General features: G+C 36.0%; 1 protein-coding gene across 3 annotated transcripts in view; it reads left to right on the top strand.

The window, feature by feature from the left end:
• Positions 1-233: 233 nt before the first annotated feature.
• Lrch (Leucine-rich-repeats and calponin homology domain protein) overlaps positions 234-22,605 on the top strand; it is a 380,867-nt gene continuing 358,495 nt past the window's right edge. For all 3 annotated transcript variants that reach the window (XM_090375083.1, XM_090375084.1, XM_090375082.1), the window contains exon 1: positions 234-421. In XM_090375083.1, coding sequence (XP_090231209.1) covers positions 247-421 — 175 coding nt within the window. In that variant the 5' untranslated portion in view covers positions 234-246. The remainder of the gene's footprint in view (positions 422-22,605) is intronic.

Genomic DNA, 22,605 nt, shown 5'->3' with positions numbered 1-22,605 from the left:
CTATGCTAATATTTATAACTAGGTTTATGACATGAGATCTTCTAAAGATAACTTTGCTGTTCTGTATTTCAGAAAGAAATCGTTATCTACAAAGAAAAAAAAAATTAAAAAGAGAATGTTAAAAAAAACATCGTTTTGCTACTGTACTTACCCCGGAAGTGGTATGAGTTCGTCCCAAAATATTCCCGTCATGCGTTGCTACAATCACAACGTAATTCGTAGAGTAAAAATGTCGAGGTCTGCACAATGGCGTTGACCGCTTCAAATTTAAGCGGTCAAAGTTGTACACAACTTATAAGGACGCTGGAACGCGTTTTTGAAGATGCACATGTTACTGGAGAACTGAAACTCAGTGGACGGAAATTAAAAGAATTCCCAAAGATTGCTTCCAAGTATGATCTTAGTGATACGGTATCAGCAGGTAAGTCGGCTTGACGTATGGCATAAAGCCATAGGAGCTTGTTTATATCTATTCTCTTGGTGGAACCGATGGTGTCACTAGTATCAGATACGAGTCACTAAGAAAGGAAAACAAAGTAAAACATGAAATAATAATAATAACAAAATGTGATATATTTGAATTATCAGAATTAATAAAATGTATGGTCTATTCTAAATAGATACGTTCAGTTTATGGAGAAATATTGTTTTCATCAGAATTCCTTTTGCTGTGTTAGGAAAATGATTTTTTGTAAAATTTCGGTTGCCCTTTACATGAATTTCATAAGTAAAAAAAAAAAAAAAAAAAAATTACATAAACTTAAGTTATTAAATGCTATCCTATAAGAAGTCAGCGAACATACAACGTATATTTTATTGTCATTTTAATACTACCGTTTTTGTTATTTAAAACTGAAGACTGAAGTGTAGATAAAATTAATTTAATTGGTTTGCTATTGAAGAACAGCACGTCAGTTTTGATTTTTTACTTTTTTTCTAAAATTACGCAGACTCTATGTAAAAATATCTAGAGATTTATTCGCTACCTTATGTACACACCCAAACAAAACGCGATTGTTTATTGTTTACACTTCAGAATTAAAATTCAGTTTTTATTGTTACCCTTTCACATGCTACTGTAATTGCTGTAATCAGTAGTGGCGCGAACTTTTGCGAGGCTGAGAGATAAAATACATTCCGCGAGGCCGAAATCATCAGAGGAACAAAACAAAATCAATAAATATAACTTAAGCGCTAGGTAGAAGCATGGGCTCGGTTTTCCTCATTGTTCCGCGTCGACGTTGCATACAGTTGCCAATAAGTATATGATGCACACATTAACAAGTGACAATTTCCCCGTTGTGTAATCCGAATGATTGATTTACTGTGCAATAAATTGCATAATGGCTGATGAGCACATATAGTAACGGACAAAAAAAAAAAAAACTGCATTACTTTTAACTTATCATTTTCATCTTACCATCTTAATAGCACAACTGTTCTGATATATAGATGTTAGTATGGCAAAAATTGAACACGGGAGACTTTATGAACAACTTCCAGCCCCTGGAGAACTCCGTGTTATGGCATCAATTGTATCCATTATATTTGGCACTCTGAACCGAAATTAAACGAATTAAGACTTTATGATCACCCTGTATGATGAACTTAGATTATGGCAAACAACTGAAATTGCTGACATTATTCAAATGGTGTTATCAAGTAATGTCTGAATGATGGGAACAGTTTGATACAAAAGAATTAATCTGTGGATGAGCTTCTCATTTTGCTATATGAATAAAAATTAATACACAGCAGCTTGGCCAGAAAAAAAAAAAAACCTGTATAATTTTGCACACAAAAGAAGATGATAATGATAATAAAGGATAAGGTTTTAAGTATGAACAAACTATTAAAGTTTGTTCATACTTAAAAACAATTATGGGAGAAACTGAAACAAGCAATTTGTGAATAAACTAAAAATTTTTGTAATGTGCTCATTCATTCCTGAGATATGTGAAAGCACAATTAAAAATTTTAAAATAGCGATTTTTTGAGGTTTATTTTGAATTCAAAGTGGCAAGAATCTTTTTGGTATTAAGAATTTAAAACAAACTTCCAAAGCTCTCTTATAAAAATGTATTGATTTGGGAATCATTTTGTTCTCTTTATACTTTGTCATGACAGAGTTTGCAGCAAATTATTTATGCAAAAATATTATCATTAACTGTATTTAGTAGTCACAATTAACTCAGCCTTCTATATTACTGCACTCCCACTTTCACTATCCAGCAATGTCATGCCAACCAGCATCTTTGCTTTCTTAATGTAATATGCTAGTTGATTAAATTTTGCTTAGTGTAGAATCTCAGTAATTAATGACTAACTTTTTACCTAAAACTTTAATATTTAAGATATTTAGTGGTTTTTCACTTTTATAAAAAGTTTATATATCATAATATTCATTTCAGTGAGAAACTTTAGTGGAAACAAAATCTTTGATCGTTCTGCCCCCTCTCCTCCCCTACTGTTTACTGGTTATAGCATGCTTAGTTCCATTCTTCGTTTAAGGCTGTTTAGTTTTTACCATATAATGTCATTAACACATTTTGTATACTTTCACAGTCTACTGCTGAGCATACACAGTTGGATGATTTTACACATATGTTCTGCAATGTATTGCATTTTTATATATAAAGGTTGTAAATTACAGAAATAATCATTTTGTGAACTGAACTATTTATGGAACAATTAGAAATACATTGTCCACTTTATTAGGTATACCTGCTCTTTTCATGAAATAGAATGTCCCTACACTAATAGCATCTTCGCACCTTATATGATATAAATCAGGTGTGCTGTATAGATGAAATTCTCTGTAAGAATGAGTAAGGTAAAAGATTTAAGTGACTTTAAATGTGACATGTCAGTCGCGAGACACTCACATATCATGTGAGTAACTTAGAAACTGGAACTCTGCTGGGGTTTCATGTATGAATGTGTTTCAGGTATATTGAGATTGGTCTGGTAACCAAATAAATCCAACTTGTGGAAATTCTGTAGATAGTTAGCAACAACTCATTGATATGAGAAACCAGTGGACAAGACTTGTGCAGCTTAAAAGAAAGGTTACACTGGGTCAGATAATAACCCAGTACAACAGTGGTATCCAAAGAGGCATTACAGAATCCACAACTTGTACTTTGTTATATATGGGGATATTGCAGTTGATGACCAAACTGGGTTCTGCACCTATCAGTAAAAAACAAAGTACTATTATGGTGCACTCAGGAACACCAACACTTGGACAGTGGAGGATTAGAAAAACATTGTCTGATGTGATGAATCCCAGTGTCTGCTGATGGAGCAAAATGGTATGTGTCATTTTGACCCATCCTGTCAGGTGTCAGCCATGCAGGCTAATGGTGGTGGTGGTGTAATGGTATGGGGGTGTTTTCATAGAGTATGTTGGGCCCCTTGATACCAGTGGAGCAACATTTGGATGCTATAGGTTATCTGGAAATTGTTTCTGATGTGTATACACTTGTAAAAGAGGTTCTTCCAATGGATAAGATGGAGGGCTAGAATTGCACAGAACTGGTCTCAGGATATGAAAGTGAATTCAGCCCACTGCAGTAACCTCCCCAGTCACCAGATCTCAATCCAGTTGAGTATCTTTGTGATGAGGAGAATTAAGATCTTTGGAGAAGTCCAAAATCATCCAGTTTGCAATTGTGAGAAGCAGCTGAGTTAGTATGGGCTAGCATCCCTTTGGCATTCTTTTGACACCTGGTTGAGGCCATGCCACAATGAATCTAGACTATTCTGAGGGCTAAAGGATCCCTATTTGTTATTTGGGATTGTTTTTTTAAAATTCAGATTCCTACTGTTGTTTTTTAAAATTCAAATCTGTTGTCAGAATTGCAAGGAAAGCTTGTCACCAGAAAGGAACCAAATTTGATGAAAAATTTTTGGTGACATTTCTTGACCCCAACCAGATGTCTGGTTTGCAAATTTATGTGCTGCTGACAGTATTTTAAATTTTATCAGTGACTGTGTACTGGCTGGTTATAAAATAATTTAGTATAAAAATATGTGCATAGTTTTATGCAAACCTCTTAACCTAAGAAAATATAATCAAGTTTTCTTATAGAACCTTGATTTACATGGCTACAAATCTGGCTTAATAACAAAATAGTGTTTTCTAAAATGAGATGAGTTGGCAAATTATTGGGGCTATATTTAATTGCTATAATGTGGGGTGCTGGATTAGCAGACTTAAAAAGAAGTGCATGTGCAAATATATATATATAATACACACATACATTATTGTTATATTTAATTTGTACTTAGATTGTTGAAAACCATCACTTTTTTTTTGGAGACAAAACAGAAAACAAACTTTAAAAGAAAAAGTATTACATCCTGCAGAATACTAAATGTTTAAAAATAATAAAATCCATTTAATTTTCAGTTTATTTTTTCAGGAGGGGGAAAACCTCAAAGTATCACTCACAATATATGCAAAAAACTTTTGATAAACTGAGTTCCTGTATCAGAATGTTTTGCACCTGATCATATGAAATGTGTATTAGTATTATAAGTTCTCTGCCATAGCAGTCCTTAAAGAGTCCTATAGATTGCACTTTTTGGTGACTGATAATCACTAGTTTGCTATCACCATAATTGTTATTGTATTAGTGTTTTCTTAGCAATTAGCTATTCCTAGTCACCCACTGTGGGGATCATCTTTGATCGTCCTCCACTGAATTCTGCTTCCTAGTTTTTTCACCATGGTGCATGATAGAACAGATATTCCCATACATCATGGCTTTTCTTCTGTCTTATGACTTTGATTCAGCCTGACAGTGGTGGTGTCATGTGTTGTCACCCCTCATGTCTTGTCCATAGTTATAAATCTTGCAGAAATTTTCTGGATCGGTTTTGTAAAATAGCAACAATTCTGGGGATATCTTGCATTGTATGTTTTTTTTTTTTTTTTTTTTATATAGATGCCAGAAGCTATAGTACCCATCTTGCAGAGACTTTTGATAAACCCAGTTCCTTTGTCAAAATGTTTTACACTTGATATAGTTTGATCTGTTGGGAATTGAGTACACCATTATTACTCCTTTGGAATCCCAAAAAATTTCCCCATTGCCTTTCTAGTTGATGGAACTGTTTCATCTCCTTTGGAGGCAGTGAACATTTGTTAGACAATTCGTAAATTCAGGACTTTTGTGATAAATTTCAGTGTTTTTTTTTTTTTTTTGCTTAATAAACATTGTAATTTGTAATAAAGGAATAGTTTTAGGCATCTTATTTACACAGATTTGTTTATTTTTATAATTATCTAAGTATTTAGAAAGTGTTACATTTATATAAAATTGTCTGTTGCTATAATGAATGTCACATTTGCAGAGTGTTTGAGAAATGGGGTTTTTTGACAGGATAAGTAAAATTCTTGCATATTTTCTCTTGTGCAATTCTGTGGGTGTATAATTAATACTGTAGTGTTTTATAAATTTTATGTACCTAAAGTAACTGGAATAGAGTAGTGTTGTTACTGTTATTACTATATTAGTGTATTTCTTGGTGTTAGTGTAATAGTTACTAACTGTAATAATGTAATATCTAGAGGGTATAGTGAAGTAGGATTACTTTAGATATTTCAAGTGAATATGCCTCAGATTAGAACAACAAATCATATGCCCAGAGTAATGAGGATGCTTTGGCTTGGGGCATGGAGGAACTGCCAAAAGGCAACTCACCTATGAATCAAGGCCTTATTGCGTGCATGTGTGTGCGCGCGTGCAGAACTGACTAGTTGGACATTGTGCCAGAGGAGATGCCATTGTGTATGTTAAGTGCAGAGAGTGGAGAAATATAGCTTTTTGCAGAAAAATTTCAATTCTTAAAGAAAAGGTCATTGCCACATCCTGGAGTTTTATGGGCACAAAAGGCGATATTGTTATATATGTTGGTACTAACCATTTTAAGTACAGGCAGCCTGAGGGCTTTACTTAACAAGTATGACGTGATATTGAGAAAAGACATGAGTTATGATTGAATTTGAAGTGTGGAATTTTGTCAAGACATGATAGGATGGATTTTGTGTTGGTGAGAGCCTTGTCAATCAATTTGGCTCTGGAATTGATGGATAAGGCTCTCGTCAACTCCCTGCATAGATTGTGCAAGGTTTGTGAGGTACAATTTTTTTTTCTCAACATGATTAGTGCTTATTAATAGAAGGATTTTTTTTTGTAGAGGTGAGATACAGTTGAATAGAAGAGGTGCCAGGATATTTTTTGATGCTATCAAGGCAGTTTTAGGCAAGTCAGAAAACTTGGTTTGGGGGATACACAGACTAATAGGTTAATGGCAGCCATAAGCATAAGTGGAATTGGGTTGTTTGTTATTTGGTTTTTAGGAGCATTAGCAACTAAGGCCATATTGCTCCGGGGATATGCGGTGGTCATTCCCTGACCTTTCTGCATCCTCCGTATTTGGTGGTCACGGGCTCAAACCCCGTTCTCATCAAGAAGCGTGTGCTACGCACTGCTGCTCCTGCCCACCTGGCTATGGAGGTGCCATGTGGAATTGGGTCTTGCATTGCTTCTATTATAATGACATACAGTAGCCTGTAAAGCAAGATAGTGGGGGGGGGGAAGATATTACAAGGCCTGCTGGAGGTTCACATGCAATTAGTAGTTACATGGGTTCTGTTAAAACGTTGGCATTCAAATTTACTTGATTGTACATTAACGTTAGGAGCATAGTAAATAAATTCAATGACTTAATAGAAACATCATATCACTCTAGTATTAGATATATGAAATTTGAATATGATGATTATAATGTGTACAGAAAGAAAAACATGACAGAAGGTTGGGAGGAGTTACACTTTTGGTTAAGAAGCATAGATTCTAAAACAATAAAATCAGTAGATAACACAGGCAAAGTTGAGTCATTTGGTTTGACATAAACACAGGAAACACAAAGATGAGAGCAGAAGTCTGTTATAGACCAAATGGTTGTGAATAGTATAATTATCAACTATGCAGACAAATAGTGAGCCTGCAAACCTGCATCGCAGGAATGTCTTGCTATGAGGATTTTAACTTTCCGGGTATCAATTGGAACTTAAGGACTGTTAAATCACTCATTAGCAGAATGTTTCATAATTTGCTGAATGACTATTTTCTATACAAACGTGTTCAAAAGTTGATCTCCACAGTGCGGTCAGGTGCACAAGTACATGCACTTTGGACTATGGTTAGAGCCCATGTGACTAATAAATAGTGTTGTTTCTTGTATTCTCTGTCTTGTGAACTCGTCTAACTGTGTAGTTGTCCTGGAGTATAAACAGAGAATTTATTTTATTTTAAGAAAAAATGGTATCCTTGATCTGCTTATCAGCTGTGATTTATCATGTGGGATTAATTTAAAGAAATAACTTCTGTTGTGGGTAAAGGGAAAGGTTTTTGTAAGTGGGATTATAATGAACACACATTTTTTTAATACTCTTTTTTAGTGGATCGGCTAATGTAGTTAAAAAGTGTAAAAAGTCCTTGAGGTTGTCACAGACATTCTCTCAGATATGCCAGACAAGCTGTACTTGCTAACTGGTAGTCTAAAACACTGATGGAACTGATATTCGGGTGACACTCAAGTCGAGTGGACCCAATTTCGGCAGAGTCCGGACGGTCTGTGACAGCCAAATTCTCTGCTTGCACCTTCACGATGGTGGGACTGTTAGTAATCCTGGGTATAACCTCCATGCACAAGTACATGGTGGGTGACCACCCACATGTGAACCAATGTAAGCAGGGGTCGGGGTGTGGCACCCACACCACATGGAGGAATGCCATCCCTCTATGTTACCAGACAGTACTAGGTGGTAGATGACTCTCATCAACCAGTGCAATACCACTACTTTGCTTATTGGAGGCTTGAAGTGGTGGAACCCATGTTTAGTCTCTAGAGCTAAGTTCCGGTCAACCCTTCCCCATCTCTTCCATCATGCAGTATGATTGATGACTTTTGAGGTTATGATGAACATCGTGGCGAGATCCATTATTCCTTACATTTCGAGGGTACAGCTCTAAAACGGTGTTCGCAGGCCGGCCGCTAGTTAGTACACCGGACCAAACCTATTGGTAACTCTCTAGGAGGCTTCTGAATTAGCTAGTGTATAATCTTACAACCTCTACTACTCTTACAACTACTCTGCCAGATAGTGACTGGAGGGAGTCTGAGTACTGTGTATGCGGGGGGCATTGTCGAGGCCACGTTATGTCAAGGATCTGGATATATTCTTACCATGTGTACGCCATATCCAAAAATTTCATTACTTCATACAGCATGTCCCACCCACTTTTTCTTACTATTCAATATACCATGAATTGTCAAACCAATAGAGCAAGCTTATCTGCAAAAAGATATAAGCTTCCTAATTCATTTTACAAATATACGTGGTCTCAATTCTAATCTCAACGATGTCCATTTCCACTTGCAGTCTGCCAAACCCTATGTACTTTTTCTGACAGAATCTCAGTTATTGGTTGATTCAACAACTGCTCATCTGAGATGCCCAAATTATTCGCTGTATGATTCCTTTCGCCTCAAAGGTGGTACTTTGAGGCAAAAGGCATATGTCTGTTCTGATATTCCCTGTCTGAGCCTTAGTAATTTGGAATCTCCTTTCTTCTCTTCTCTGGCTTAAAATCGTTCTACCTCATTGTGTCAATTCGTCTGTTGTCTCTACCATTCTCCCAACTCCACTAATCACTTGGAGCTCTTTGACTTCCTCTCTTTGCAACTTGACTTTCTCCAGTCCAACTTTCCTAACAGTAAGGTAATTTTCCTTGTTGATTTTAATATTCACAACTCCAGCTGGCTTCCGGTTTCTAATCACATTGACTCAGCTGGTCGAGATGCTGAGGCTTTTGCAATTACTAATGACCTTGCACAGATTGTTCATTTACCTACAAGAATACCAGACAATCCTAATCATACAGCCAACACGCTTGATCTTTTTCTCTCAAACAACCCTTCTAAGTACACGGTCGAAGTGAGAGGTCCTTTAGGCACTTTAGATCACAACTTCGTGATTGTCTCTTCTGCAATGGAGTCTTTATCTCATGGCTATTCCCAACCTCTTGTTGTTTAGTATTACAAGAATGCAAAATGGGATGACCTGCAAGATTTCTTTTCCTTGGTCAGATTACTGTTTCAAAACTTCTGATGTCAACGTTTGCTCAGATTGTGTCAGTGAAATTATTCTTGCAGGAATGGAATCCTTTATCCCACACTCCACTTTAAAATCTCGTCTTTTATCTAAACCTTGGTTTTCCAATAAATGTGCTAAGGCCCTTCAAGAGAAGAATGTTGCATATCGTAATTGGCTTGTTTCTAATTCTTCACTTTCATTTTCTGCCTACACCAAAGCTCTCAACAATTGCAAAGCAGTTATTAATCAGTCCAAACTAGATTTTGAACAGGCTAAGAGTAGAAAACTTGCTTCTTGCCCTAATGGTAGCCAAGCATTCTGGTCTCTTGCCAAAGTTATTGGCTGCAACTTTTGTAAATCTCTGCTTCCGCCTCTGTCCAAGCCAGATGGTTCTGTTTTCACTTCAGCCAAGGATAAAGCTGACCTTCTAGCATCCCATTTTTCTTCCAACTCGTGTATTAATGATTTTGATAAAACACCTCCCAACATGCACTATTCAATGCCTCCTGAGGTCTTCCGTCAAAAGGATGTCAGAAGGATTTTGACTAATCTTGATGCCAATAAAGCTCCAGGTCCCGAAAGTATTTCTCCACTTGTTCTCAAAACCTGTGCTCCTGAACTTACTCCTATTCTTTGCCACCTTTTTTCACTTTCTTATTCCAAAGGTGTTTTTCCTTCTGCTTGGAAATTTGCTCATATCCAGCTAGTTCCTAAAAAGGGCGACAAATCCCTCCCATCCAATTATCGTCCCATTGCAATTACTTCTACTCTTTCGAAAGTAATGGAGAAATCAATTAACTGCCAACTCTTATACTACCAAGAAACCTATCTGATCAACGATCACCAGTATGGATTCTGTCAGTGTCGATCCACTGGTGATATTCTGGCTTATATTACCCATTTATGGACTAGCTCAATAGAAAGGTTCAGTGAAACACGAGTAGTTGCTCTTGACATCTCAAAGGCTTTTGATCGTGTTTGGCATAAAGGTCTTCTAAACAAACTTCCATCTTATGGTTTGCCAACTGTTTTTTGTAATTGGTTATCCAGTTTTCTCTCTGATCGCTCAATGAGGGTGATGACAGATGTCTCTCTGTTTTCTAACTTCTCCACTAATGCTGATGTCCCCCAAGGTTCGGTTCTTTCGCCCACTCTTTTCCTCTTGTATATTAATGACTTTCTTCCATTGACTTTCTTCCAATGATAGCACATTGCATTCAACTTTCCATTTTGAGAAACCTTGTCCTGCTCAATCAGCTTCAAGTTCTCGAAAATCTGCTGCCAATTCCTTAAATGCCGATCTTCAGGTAATTCTCCAGTGGGGCAAAGACAACTTAGTTGATTTCAACCCTTCTAAAACTCAGTCTTGTCTTATATCTCGCAAAAAGGATTCTTCTGCTCCTATGCTTATCTTTCTGGATAACCAGAAACTTTCTGAAACTAGGAAAACCAGAAACTAACCAGAAACTAGGAAACTTTCTGGTATCCTACTTTTCTTCTAAATCTTGTATTGACAGTTTTAGTATACCACCTCTTACCATGCCCAATACATGCCACTCATTGTCTTCCCTGTCTTCTGAGAGAAAGATGTTAGAAGAATTCTGAACAACCTTGATGCTAAAAAAGCTCCAGATCCGGATGTTATTTCTCCACTTGTTTTGCAGGTCTGTGCTTCAGAGCTTGCTCCTGTTCTGCTGCCTTCTTATGCTCTCTTATTCCATGTATATTTTTTCTTCTGATTGGAAATTTGCTCATCTCAGGATGACAAATACCTCCTGTTCAGTTATTGTCCCATTACACTTGCATTTACTCCCTCCAAAATAATGGAAAAATCCATCAACTACAGACTCCTGAGCTATCTTGAAACTTTCCATCTGATCATTAATAGCCATGGATTCCATCAGCATTGATCCACTAGTGATATGTTAGCTTATGTTCATCTTTGGACATTTTCAATGAAAAAGTCAAACTCCAGCAGTTGCTCTTGACATTTCTGAGGCTTTTGACTGAATATGGTATAAAGGCCTTCTAAACCAGCTCTTATCTTATGGATTGCTGATTGTGTTTTGCAGTTGCTTATCCAGTTTTCTCTCTGCTCACTCTAGGTCAGCGTTTCCCAATTAAATTTAGTCACGGAACCCTTTTATATTTTGTACAACACAACGGAATCCTTTTATATTTTGTACAACACAGTGGAACCCCTTAAATGTTTTAGCGTAGCACATAAAAAAAAAAATTTTCTTGATTCAAGGTCAAATACCTTTAAATTTCGAGTTACATTTTTCCAGGGGGAAGGCAACTACACGTTTTGTCCTCTTTCATGTCCCATAAATAAATGCAGCTGCCCTGTATACATGCCTGTCAGGAACAAAAATAAGGTTTTATCTTAATTAAATGATAATTATGGTGGTATCAGATTCTTTGTTTATTATTAGTATACAAAAAAATACAAAAAACGTTTCTCACCATGCAAAATACGGATCCAAACACGGAGCGTAACCAATCACAGCCGTTTGGGCGTTGTTTCCTTGTATTTAGGTAGGTGTGTGCAGATTCTGGATTACAATTACAAAGGCAGTTTAGTACACAAGCTGTGCAGTAAAAGCGACCTGGCCTAAATATTGTCTTGTACCCCAGATATAAACATACCTACAATATTTTTAACTTTTAATGTGTAAAATTTTAAAAAATATATTTTTTTTCGTGGAACCCTTAATTTTACCTCATGGAACCCCAGGTTCCGCGGAACACCATTTGAGAAATGCTGCTCTAGGTTTAGAGCAGCATTTCTCAAATTAATTATAGATGGCTCTGTCCTCTAATTTCTCCACTAATGCTAGTGTCCCCTCCAAGGCTCAGTTCTTTTTTCCATGCTTTTCTTGTATATTAATGACCTTCTTCCTCTGACTTAATCTTATCCATAGTTTTGCTGATGATAGCATACTACATTCCACCTTCCAGTTTGAGAAACTTTGTCCTGTACTGCAGCCTCAGCTGAAATATCCACCAACAATTGCTGAAATGCCAGTTTTCAGATCCCATCACTCTATCAGGGTTATCCATCACCCTGATGGGGTTTCACCCTATCCTGAAAATGAGCTTTCAGGGTGAGTTTTCTTGACCCTAATGGAGTGAAGAAAACTTACTTAACTTCAGTTCTAACTTAGTTTTGTCTTATTTCTCCCAGAAAAAAGTCTGTTGCTCCTGTTCTCATTTTTGATGACACTAAGATTTCTAGACAAGTATGGATTATCTTGACTTCTAATCTCTCTTGGTTTAAGCACATTGCAAATATTGCTTTCCTATACATAAAAAAAGGGGGGGAGGATTTTCTTTGTATTTTGCTTTTCATCTAAACAGCTACTCTATACAAATCTACCCTAGAATGAAATACTGTTACCACATCTAGGGTAGTACCTTGAAAATGTCTTTCCAGTTTCTAGGCTCTCTCCAAATGAGGATAGCAAGGTTAATTAATGAGCCGAGTCTTACAAAGTCTCTCCACTCTCTCAGAGATATTTAGTTTCTGCTGCATGCTGTTTCTGTAGATACTTCCATGGGCCCTACTGTTCTTCTGAATTGGCATCTATATTTCTTTACTCTCTTCCAAACCAGTCAGAACACATGCTGAAACCACTTAGAATCCATTCACTGTCCAACTCTAAACTTGCAGAACTCAATTTTTCTTTCTTGTTTTATCCTTTCTACACCTGTTTTCTAGAACAATCTTTCCTTGCATCTTTTTCCCAAAATTTATATTCTACAGAAATTCAAGTCTAATGTGAACCAAATAAATAAATTTTTGTTTGTACTCTGGGAAAACCATATAAACAGGGGGGTTACAAGATAGAAGAATACAAGAACATTATGCTGCATTTAGTAGTGGTATGAACCACATGAGCTAGAACTATAGTCACTCATATTTGTATATTTACACTCGTCCACTTGGCTATAGAGGCCTAGTGATTGGGGTTTTCATAAGAAGAAAAGAAGACCAGTAGTTCGTTCGTCCTACAAAGCCCTGATTCATAGGAGAACTACCCTGAAGTTCTGGAAGTTCTCCCCTGAGCCAAAGCATTCCCACTACTCTGAGCTCTTTGCTTTGCTGCTCTGTTCTATTGTGAGAGCATGAATTTAGTTTAATTTTAAATTAAAAATGTCATAGTAAAGTAAGAGATACGTACAATGATAGGACTACACTATCCCTGCACTGTGTGGGAATAGTGTTGTCTTATTATTCAACTTGCACTATAAAATTCTACTATGCTATAAAATTATGTTATTTTAGAGTAATAAGTGCTCAATATTATGTGTGTATTATGTTATAGAATTTTATGTTTTCAATTATAGTTAAAATTACACAAATCAGATCTGTTTGTGGGATAATGTCGATGATGAACCCGTACAGATTGTTCATAAACTGAATTAATATTTTGCTTCTGTGTTCATACAGAAAATTTTTAGAGACAAGGTAAACAGAAAGCTGTTTAATACTGATTAGGAGTTAAGATGATTTCATAGTAATGGAAAGAAAGGTGAAAGAGAAACTGTAGCTAAAAGTGAACAAAGACCTGGAGCGAAGGAATTTATATTATTAATAAGGAATCCATTTATATTAAAAGGAGCTGCAAAAGAGGTAATTAAACCTTTAGCTATAGTAATGAGAACATCTTTAGATTTAGGAGAAGTCCCTGCAGATTGGCAGTGTACGTATTTCCTATTCACAAGGGTAAAGTAAGTCTAACCACTGTTCCAGGACAAAAAAAAAAAATATATATATATATATATATATATATATATAGCAAAAAGCCTCAAAAGTTGGTGCAGCAAAAGCTTGAGGCATTTGCTTCACCAGCCAAAAAAAAAACAAAAAAAAAAAGGAGTTACCCAACGATATCCAGCTCAAGATCCTGGGTGTACCACACACACACACACACCCACACACACACACCAGATGTGAGCTCCTGGAGTTGATATATTGATATAGGTGTTTAAAGTCTAAGTTTTCTGAGAAAGATTGGCACAGTATTTAATGATAGTAATCTGTTAACTTAACTTGATCTATAAAGTTAATGGATTACTGCTGTTAACCACTGAAGTTTAACACTGATAATTGCAAGGTACTACATTTGGGAGTAGTAGCCCAGAATAACATAGTTTGGGTAGCACTGAATGCACACACATCCAACAAAAGTAGGATAGTTATAAGAAAAAGATCTAGGGGTAATTGTACAGTTTGATATGAAATTCTCATGGTTCTAGCAGCCTGCAAACAGGCTGCTAGAACCATGGGTTTCTGTCAACAATATAGAGGAACTTTTCCTGCTTGGCAAAGTTCCTCTATACAAAGAGATGATTATTACGTTGTATAAGGCAGTAGTTAAGCCACATCTGGAATTCTGCATACAGGTTTGGAAACCTCATTTTAGGAAGTACATCAATCTGTAGGAAAGGGTACAAAGAAGAGCAACAAGATTAGTTTGGTGCGCAAAAGGATATTCTTATCAAGGAAGACTGGGGTCCTGTAAATTGCAATCTCTGGAAACTAGGCATTATAAGTTTTTAAAAGGGTCAAGTGAGCTAAATGATCGTAACATCTTTAGTCATTCCCAGATGATACACAAAGGAATATAAATTTAAATTGAAAAAGGATGGTTGCAAAATAGATGTGCATGAATTTGCACTTGACCAAACCAAAGATTGATTATTGACTGATTAACTGATTATTGGAATGAATTCGATTAAATTTAAAGAAAGTTTGGACAGATTATTGCTTTTGTGTTATTAGAATGGACAAATGAAATGGGTAAATTTTTTTTGGTGGGCAGGGTAAGCTTTGCTTTGTTGTATCATAATGTCAGTACTGAAAGCAGGATGCTAAAGTCTTTCATTATCTGAAAAAAACCACAACAATAAGTGCATTGGCTTTTAAGTGAAACAATAAAGTTATAAACATGTTTTTCTCATTTGTTTGTAGAATGGACCAAATAACTATAAAAGATTATATTCAGTTTTATTGTTATTGTCATTATTATTATTATTATTCTGAGGCCAGAAAATTTTCAATACTTCCTTGTATATATAGGATGAAACAGCTCCACTACTGGTTTAAAAAACAGAGAAAAGAAATAAATAAGATAGAGAAGATAAGGAAACTAATTTTCTTTGCCCACATCCTGACGTCAATGTGTGCCATTGAATTTTTATGACTCCTTTAAAAGTAATTCCACACACACAAAAAAAAAAAGTAATAGCATAATATCTAGTAAAGATGTGGCCAGAGGGGATCAATATGTCCAATATGCAAACTTCTATTAGTATACCTGGGCAATTGTTAGAGTCCAGAGAATGAATCGTGAACAGATTATACCAAACATTCATTTTTGAGTTGATTGTTGTTTTTTTTATTTTATAACAGGTATTTTCTGGTCACCGTATTTTGTTTTTTCTCCCTGTTAGACAAGGTAGTTTTATCTGAAAATGGCTTTGAAAAACCATCATTCAATCAAGAATGCTTTTGCTCAAATTTTTCTCAGTTGATCAGGCATTATATAGTTGCAGCTTTTTTTTTTTTTTTTTTTTTTTTATGAAAACCCCAAACACGAGAGGTATTAGAAACCTATAGTACTTAGTATTGTGCTTGGGTTGGAGGTTGAGAAGACGAAAGAAGATATTTGTTGAAGTTAGACTTGAACTTCCGTGGATTGTAATTTTCAGGAAATATGTATGAAGGAAGGTTGTTCCAGAAAACGGCAGTTGAATGAATAAATGAGGAAGATGAAAAGTTGGTTCTGTGGGTTTGAAGTTGGACAGTAAATGGATATTGGCTGGTGGCGGCACATGTTCGGACTGTTTTGAAAGAGAGGGCGGGAATTATAGAAGCCAATTCAGAAGAACAGTGCCCATGGAAGTATCTGTAGAAAAGGCATGCAGCAGAAACAGAACGTCTATGGGACAGAGAATGGAGAGACTCTGTTAGAGAGGAGTCATTAATTAACCTAACTGCCCTCTTCTGAATGGAATCTAGAAGCATGAGAGAGGTTTGTGGGCACCGCATCTGAGAGAGGAAGAAAAGTAACGCCGAGAGTGAAAGAGAAAACCGTTTTTTAGATGCAGAGGAAGCAATATTTGTAATGTGCTTGTGCCAAGATAGATTAGAAGTCAGGATAATCCCCAAAAGAGATATATCATTTTGCCTAAAAATCAGAGTGTCACCAAAGATAAGCATAGGAGCAGAAGAATCCTTTTTGCAAGATATAAGACAAGACTGAGTTTTAGAAGGGTCAATCTAAGTTGTCTTTGCCCCACTGGAGAATTACCTGGAGATAGGCATTTAAGGAATTAATTGCGGATATTCGAGAAGTTGAAGCTGATTGAGCAGGGCAAGGTTTCTCAAAATGGAAAGTGGAATGCAATGTGCTATCATCAGCAAAACTATGGATAGGATTTCCAGTCAATGGAAGAAGGTCATTAATATACGAGAGGAAAAGAACTGAAACTTGGGGGACATCAGCATTAGTGGAGAAGTTAGAAAACAGAGAGATATCTACCATCACCCTCAGTGAGCGATCAGAGAGAAAACTGGATAACCAATTTCAAAAAAACAGTTGGCAAACCATAAGATGGAAGCTTGTTTAGAAGACCTTTATGCCAAACATGATCAAAAGCTTTTGAGATGTCAAGAGCAATGTGTTTCACCAAACTTTTCCATTGAATTTGTCCATAAATGAGTAACATAAGCCAGAATATCACCAGTGGATTGACACTGACTGAATCCATACTGGCGATCATTGATCAGACGGAAGGTTCCTAGGTAGTTTAAGAGTTGGCGGTTAATTGATTTCTCCATTACTTTAGAAAGAGTAGAAGTAATTGGAATGGGGGAATTTGTCACTCTTTTTAGGAACTGGCTGGATATGAGCAAATTTCCAAGCAGAAGGAAAAACACCTTTGGAATAAGAAAGTGAAAAAAGGCAGCAAAGAACAGAAGTAAGTTCAGGAGCACAGGTTTTGAGAATAAGTGGAAAAATACCATCAGGACCTGGATCTTTCTTAGCATCAAGATTTGTCAAAATCCTTCTGACATCCTTTGATGGAAGACCACAGGAGGCATTGAACGGAGCATGTCAGGAATGGTGGGAGGTGTTTTACCAAGATCATTAATATCTGAGTTGGAAGAAAAATGGGATACTAGTAGGTCAGCTTTATCCTTGGCTGAAGTGACAACAGAACCATCTGGTTTTGACAGAGGCGGGAGCAGAGATGGGCAAAAGTTGCAGCCAATAGCTTTGGCAAGAGACCAGAATGCTTGGCTACCATTAGGGCAAGAAGCAATTTTTCTGGTCTTAGCCTGTTGAAAATCTAGTTTGGACTGATTAATAACTGCTTTACAATTGTTGAGAGCTTTGGTGTAGGCAGAAAATGAAACTGAAGAATTGATAACAAGCCAATTACGATATGTAACATTCTCCTCTTGAACAGCCTTAGCACATTTATTGGAAAACCAAGGTTTAGATAAAGGACAAGATTTTAAAGTGGAGTGTGGGATAAAGGATTCCATTCCTACAAGAATAGTTTCACTGACATGATCTGAGGAAACGTTGGGATCAGAAATTTTGAAAGAGTAATCCGACCAAGGGAAAGAAGAAAAGAAATCTTGCAGATCATTCCATTTTGCATTCTTGAATGCCAAGCAATATGAGGTTGGGAATAGCTATGAGGTAAAGGCTCCATTGGAGAAGAGATCTGTGTTGTGATCTGAGGTGCCTAAAGGATCACTCACTTCGACGGTGTACTTAGAAAGGTTGTTTGTGAGAAAAAGATCAAGCATGTTGGCTGTATGGTTAGGATTGTCCAGTATTCTTGTAGGTAAATGAACAATCTTGAACAATCATTAGTAATTGCAAAAGCCTTACCATCTTGACCATCTGGGTCGGTGTGACTAGAAACCGGAAGACAGCTGGAGTTGTGAACATTAAAATCATCAAGGAAAATTATCTCACTGTTAGGAAAGTTGGACTGGAGAAAGTCAAGTTGCAAAGAGAGGAAGTCAAAGAGCCTCAAGTGATTAGTGGAGTTGGGAGAATGGTAGAGACAACAGATGAATTTGACAGAATGAGGTAGAGAGTTTAAGCCAGAGAAGATCAAAAAAAGGCGACTCCAATTTACCAAGTCTCTGACAGGGAATATCGGAATGGACATATGCGCAAGTATTATCTTTGAGGCGAATGGAATCGTACAGCAAATCGTTTGGGCAACTGAGATGAGCAGTGGTTGAATCAACCGATAACTGAGATTCTGTCAGAAAAGGTACATGGGGTTTGGCAGACTGCAAATGGAAATGACATCGTTGAGATTAGAATTGAGACTACGTATATTTGTGAAATGAAGTAGGAAGCGTTAGGAAGCTTGTTTGCTTGCAGGTGTAAATACTTATGTAATGCCTCCTATACCTTTTATGCTGTTAACTGTAGCATTTGTAACTGATGCACAACACTTCTTGCGGACTACAAATAAACACTTGTATATGCCAAAGTATTCTTCTAGGATGTGGTTAGCTGCCCTTTCTTTTTTGTTTTGTGAAGGATATTACTTCTCTGTAAATATTATAATTAAGCACAGATTGATTAAGTTGATGGTGGTCCTTGCATGAAAGTTATTTTTGTAATGCACTTGTTACAGTTTTAGTATGAATAAACCACTTTGTGTACTATACTTTCTCCTGTGCCATTGCTGTTTTCATTGTCGTGCTTTATAGGCTTATTGACAAGCTGTGTAAGTTATATATAGGCACTGATAATTACACTGAAAATTCACAAGCCAGCAATGTGAATTCAACATTAACATCCTTCTTGAAATCAGTCAGCTCTGCTCTGCATGCTATGACAAGGATAGCTAACCTGTGTGGCTCATACATCTTTCTTATATACTGATCCAAGTCAGATGTTTATTCAGGAAGATCCAGTGGACTGTGAAAACAGGTGTGTCCAAATACTCTTTTGAGAGTAATGTTATGGGCCACTATAGCATCATCCTAGTTATGTCTCTATCCCATCCTTCTCACAGAAGTTCTCTGGACACATTAAGTAGAAGTTTTGTTTTGACCATAAGCATGAATGAAAATGAATTACTGCATGAATTTAGTTTCAATTTGAATTGCCATTGAGCCATACTCAGTAAAAGTGCATCATTATTTCTAACTTTAGATAAGATGTAAATATCAATACTCTCCTTTCATATCTTTACCATAAAGCACAATTCATTTAATATACTTTTGGAGTGGAGGGATTGAATGGTGATGCACTTTTACTTTTGTAGAGGTGCCAAGGTCATCTATGAATATAAATCATTTTTCTATGTAAATTCTAAACTTCATTTTTAAATTTTATGGTTTTTGTTTTGTTCAGTATAATGAAAAATTGTTTTCAAGATACCTTATAAAAATAGTAAGATACTCTGAAAACTGTGTGTGTTAATTCTCCCTCTATCAATTGTATGAAACTGTGGACATGTGATCTATAAAGTTGAATTATTTTTGACATTTATGTATATATGACATCTTCCCATAATTTTTTTTATTCGTGAATTTAAAAAAATTGTATATTGTATATTTAAGAAATAATGTGATATATATTTAATTTGATTGTGACATGAATTGATGAAGAAGCAAAATCTCTGCTACCAGTTAGTTATAGATATTTTTAATTTGAATTCAGTTCCCTGACCTGAATATATATATACAGTCGGACCTCTCTTTAACGAACTTCCATATAGCGAAATTTTCTATGTAACAAACTTTTTTTTTCATTTACCCTTGGTCATTACACTGAAAATAGTTTCCATATAACGAAGAAAATTTCTGTATAACAAACTGATTTTGCGTACGCACTGTTCGCACCTCTGGCCTTTAGGCAATAAAGCTGATGCTGTAGAAAGCATCAGCTTTATTGCCTATAAAGAATTAAGAGCTAAAAGGATTAAGCATTAATCCCTTTAGCTTTTAATAGCTAAAGGCTTTAATTCCACTAATTAAGAGCTAAAACATTTTACAATTTAATGGCGCCTGTAAAACCCTGCAGGAGGAAACTGGCCAACCACGGTGCAGGATAGAAAAAGATGGAAAAGTTTGGGAGAGGCCTTTGCCCAGCAATGGCTAAAAAGAAGTAAACCCTATACAACTTATACACTACTATGCCGAGAAGTCCCGCTTGTCTGCTGTCCACTGCCATTGGCAAAGATTAAGGCATATTCCTGACATAGGCATTGGCTCTGGTCAACCTATTTTCTAAGATTATCGTTTTCTGTTATGTGTTTTGAAAACATGTTTCTCTTGCATTGTTGGTAGCAAGTTTTGCCATTTTCAGAGGAAGTATTATGTCGCCGTGAGATTTTTGTTATAATAAAAAAAATGTCTTGTCTCCGAAGAGTTGTGTTTGTTTGGTATTGTAGAATAATACCCATAGAGAAAATAACCCAGTGAGATATGTCCGGACAAAAGACTTGTGGCTCTCTCTTTCTCTCTTAAAAAATCTGAATGTTTATGAACTGCAAATTTGATTATGTCCAACAGTCTTTAAAGAATGCTGTGCTCAGTGAGTTGCTATTACTATAGCATGCAAAATTAGAAGATTAGCAAATGGTTTTTTTTATTCTTCCACTTATCAATCTCTATTTTGGAAGCAGATGCCGTTGCTTATGACTAGTTTTCACAAGACAAGCTTAAATTGCCTTTCATTATGTCATTTGTGAATTTTAGGGTTAAAAATATCACAGGGCTAAAGTTTAAATCTGTTTGCTCATTAAATAATAAAAGTATCCTAACAAATATTTAATTTCATCCATAGAGTCCTAAACATTATGTTCTGTGTTATGATATTCCATTTTCACTTAAACGTGTAATAACTGATATTTCACATTGAGACATGATTATTGGAATGAATCTGTTTTTCAGTATAACAAAAGTGTGCCATTAGGAAACTGCACGTGAATGCAGTTTTTAATTAAAGGAATACTTTTTACATATACTGAGTATAAAAACAGCAAGTATGTCAGTCCATTACAAGTTCAAGAGCAGTTTGGATTATGACAGTCACATTTGATGGACTTCGCATCTCTGTAGCAGATTTGAAAAAATCCATCATGCAGCAGAAGAAAATTGGCAAAAGCTCAGATTTTGACTTGCAGATAACAAATGCACAAACAAAAGAAGTGTATGAAAGTGATGATGCATTAGTACCGAAGAACACATCAGTTATAATTGCTCGTGTACCTATTGCTGTTGCAACTAAGAAATCATGGGAATGAAGTGACATGCCTGTTTCCATCCAGGATGTATGTAATTGTGCATTATAAGTCTAGTCTTTTTTTTTTTTTTTAATTTTTAAAGTTTTTATCCTATTGATTGTAACAATGTATTTAAATTCATCCGTGCTTAATGTACTGTTATTTCTCAAAATGTTGTACTCATAGTATGGAGAAGTCTAGATAATGGTGTATTTCTGTGTGAGCAAAATTTCTTTTGATTGTTGCATCATGCTTTTTTGATCTGTCCTCCCTCTTTCTCTATAGAAAACATGAGTTCTGCTATGTAAAATATGTTGGTAGCCGAGTTTTAAATCATGCTTCAGTTCATAAGTGAAAAGAAATTTTTATTTTATGCCAACTACTGTAAGCATCCTATTAGAGAATTAGGAGAGCGTGGTTTTCTTTTGTCTCGGAAATTCATCCGTTGTTTCGAAGAAATGAGTTATCCACTGTCCACACTTTCACTAAATTTCACCTGTCTCCGTTTACGTGGTAGCTACAAGTGGTCCCTAATTTCAGCTTTATCTTAACTGCTGTGCAAGTAACCTTACAGTGCCTAAGAGGAAATCCTTGAGTGTAGTGTGAAAAAGTGGAAGTGCTTAATAGAGTAGATCAACACGTTAAAAAAAAATTGGTATTCCTGCCATTGTGTGTTAACCATTTTGAAAAAGTGTTTAGAATTTCAAAATGTTTGAGGAAACAGGACCCAACGGAAGCATGCGAAATTATGCCTATATCAGAAGGTTTCCAAAATGTGCCGGTATCAGGGCCATTAATAAAAGAAAATTCTATGGAGTACACATCTTTTCTGGGACAAAAAACATTCCAAGCCAGTTCTAGTTGGCTGGATAAATTTAAAGAGCATCATGGCTTGCTCAAAAAAGTTATTTCTGATGAAAGTGGAGTTGCTGTTGAAGAAGACTATACCCATTGGAAAGAAACAGTTTTGAAAAAAATTATGGAGGACTAAGAGTCCGAAGACATATCAACGTTGATGAAACAGGTCTATTTTTTAAATGTTTGCTGAACAAGACACTGATTTTTAAAGGTTATGATAAATGTTTCGGTGATAAAAATTGTAAGGAGATAATTACACTCTTGGTTGCAAATTTGGCTGGTAACGAAAAACT

Source organism: Mastigoproctus giganteus, chromosome 6 (assembly GCF_048544385.1).
Source record: "Mastigoproctus giganteus isolate SK-2022 chromosome 6, ASM4854438v1, whole genome shotgun sequence".
NCBI classification, from domain to species: Eukaryota; Metazoa; Arthropoda; class Arachnida; order Uropygi; family Thelyphonidae; genus Mastigoproctus; species Mastigoproctus giganteus.
Note: the sequence above shows the minus strand (reverse complement) of the source record. Positions and strands in the feature narration are given on the sequence as shown.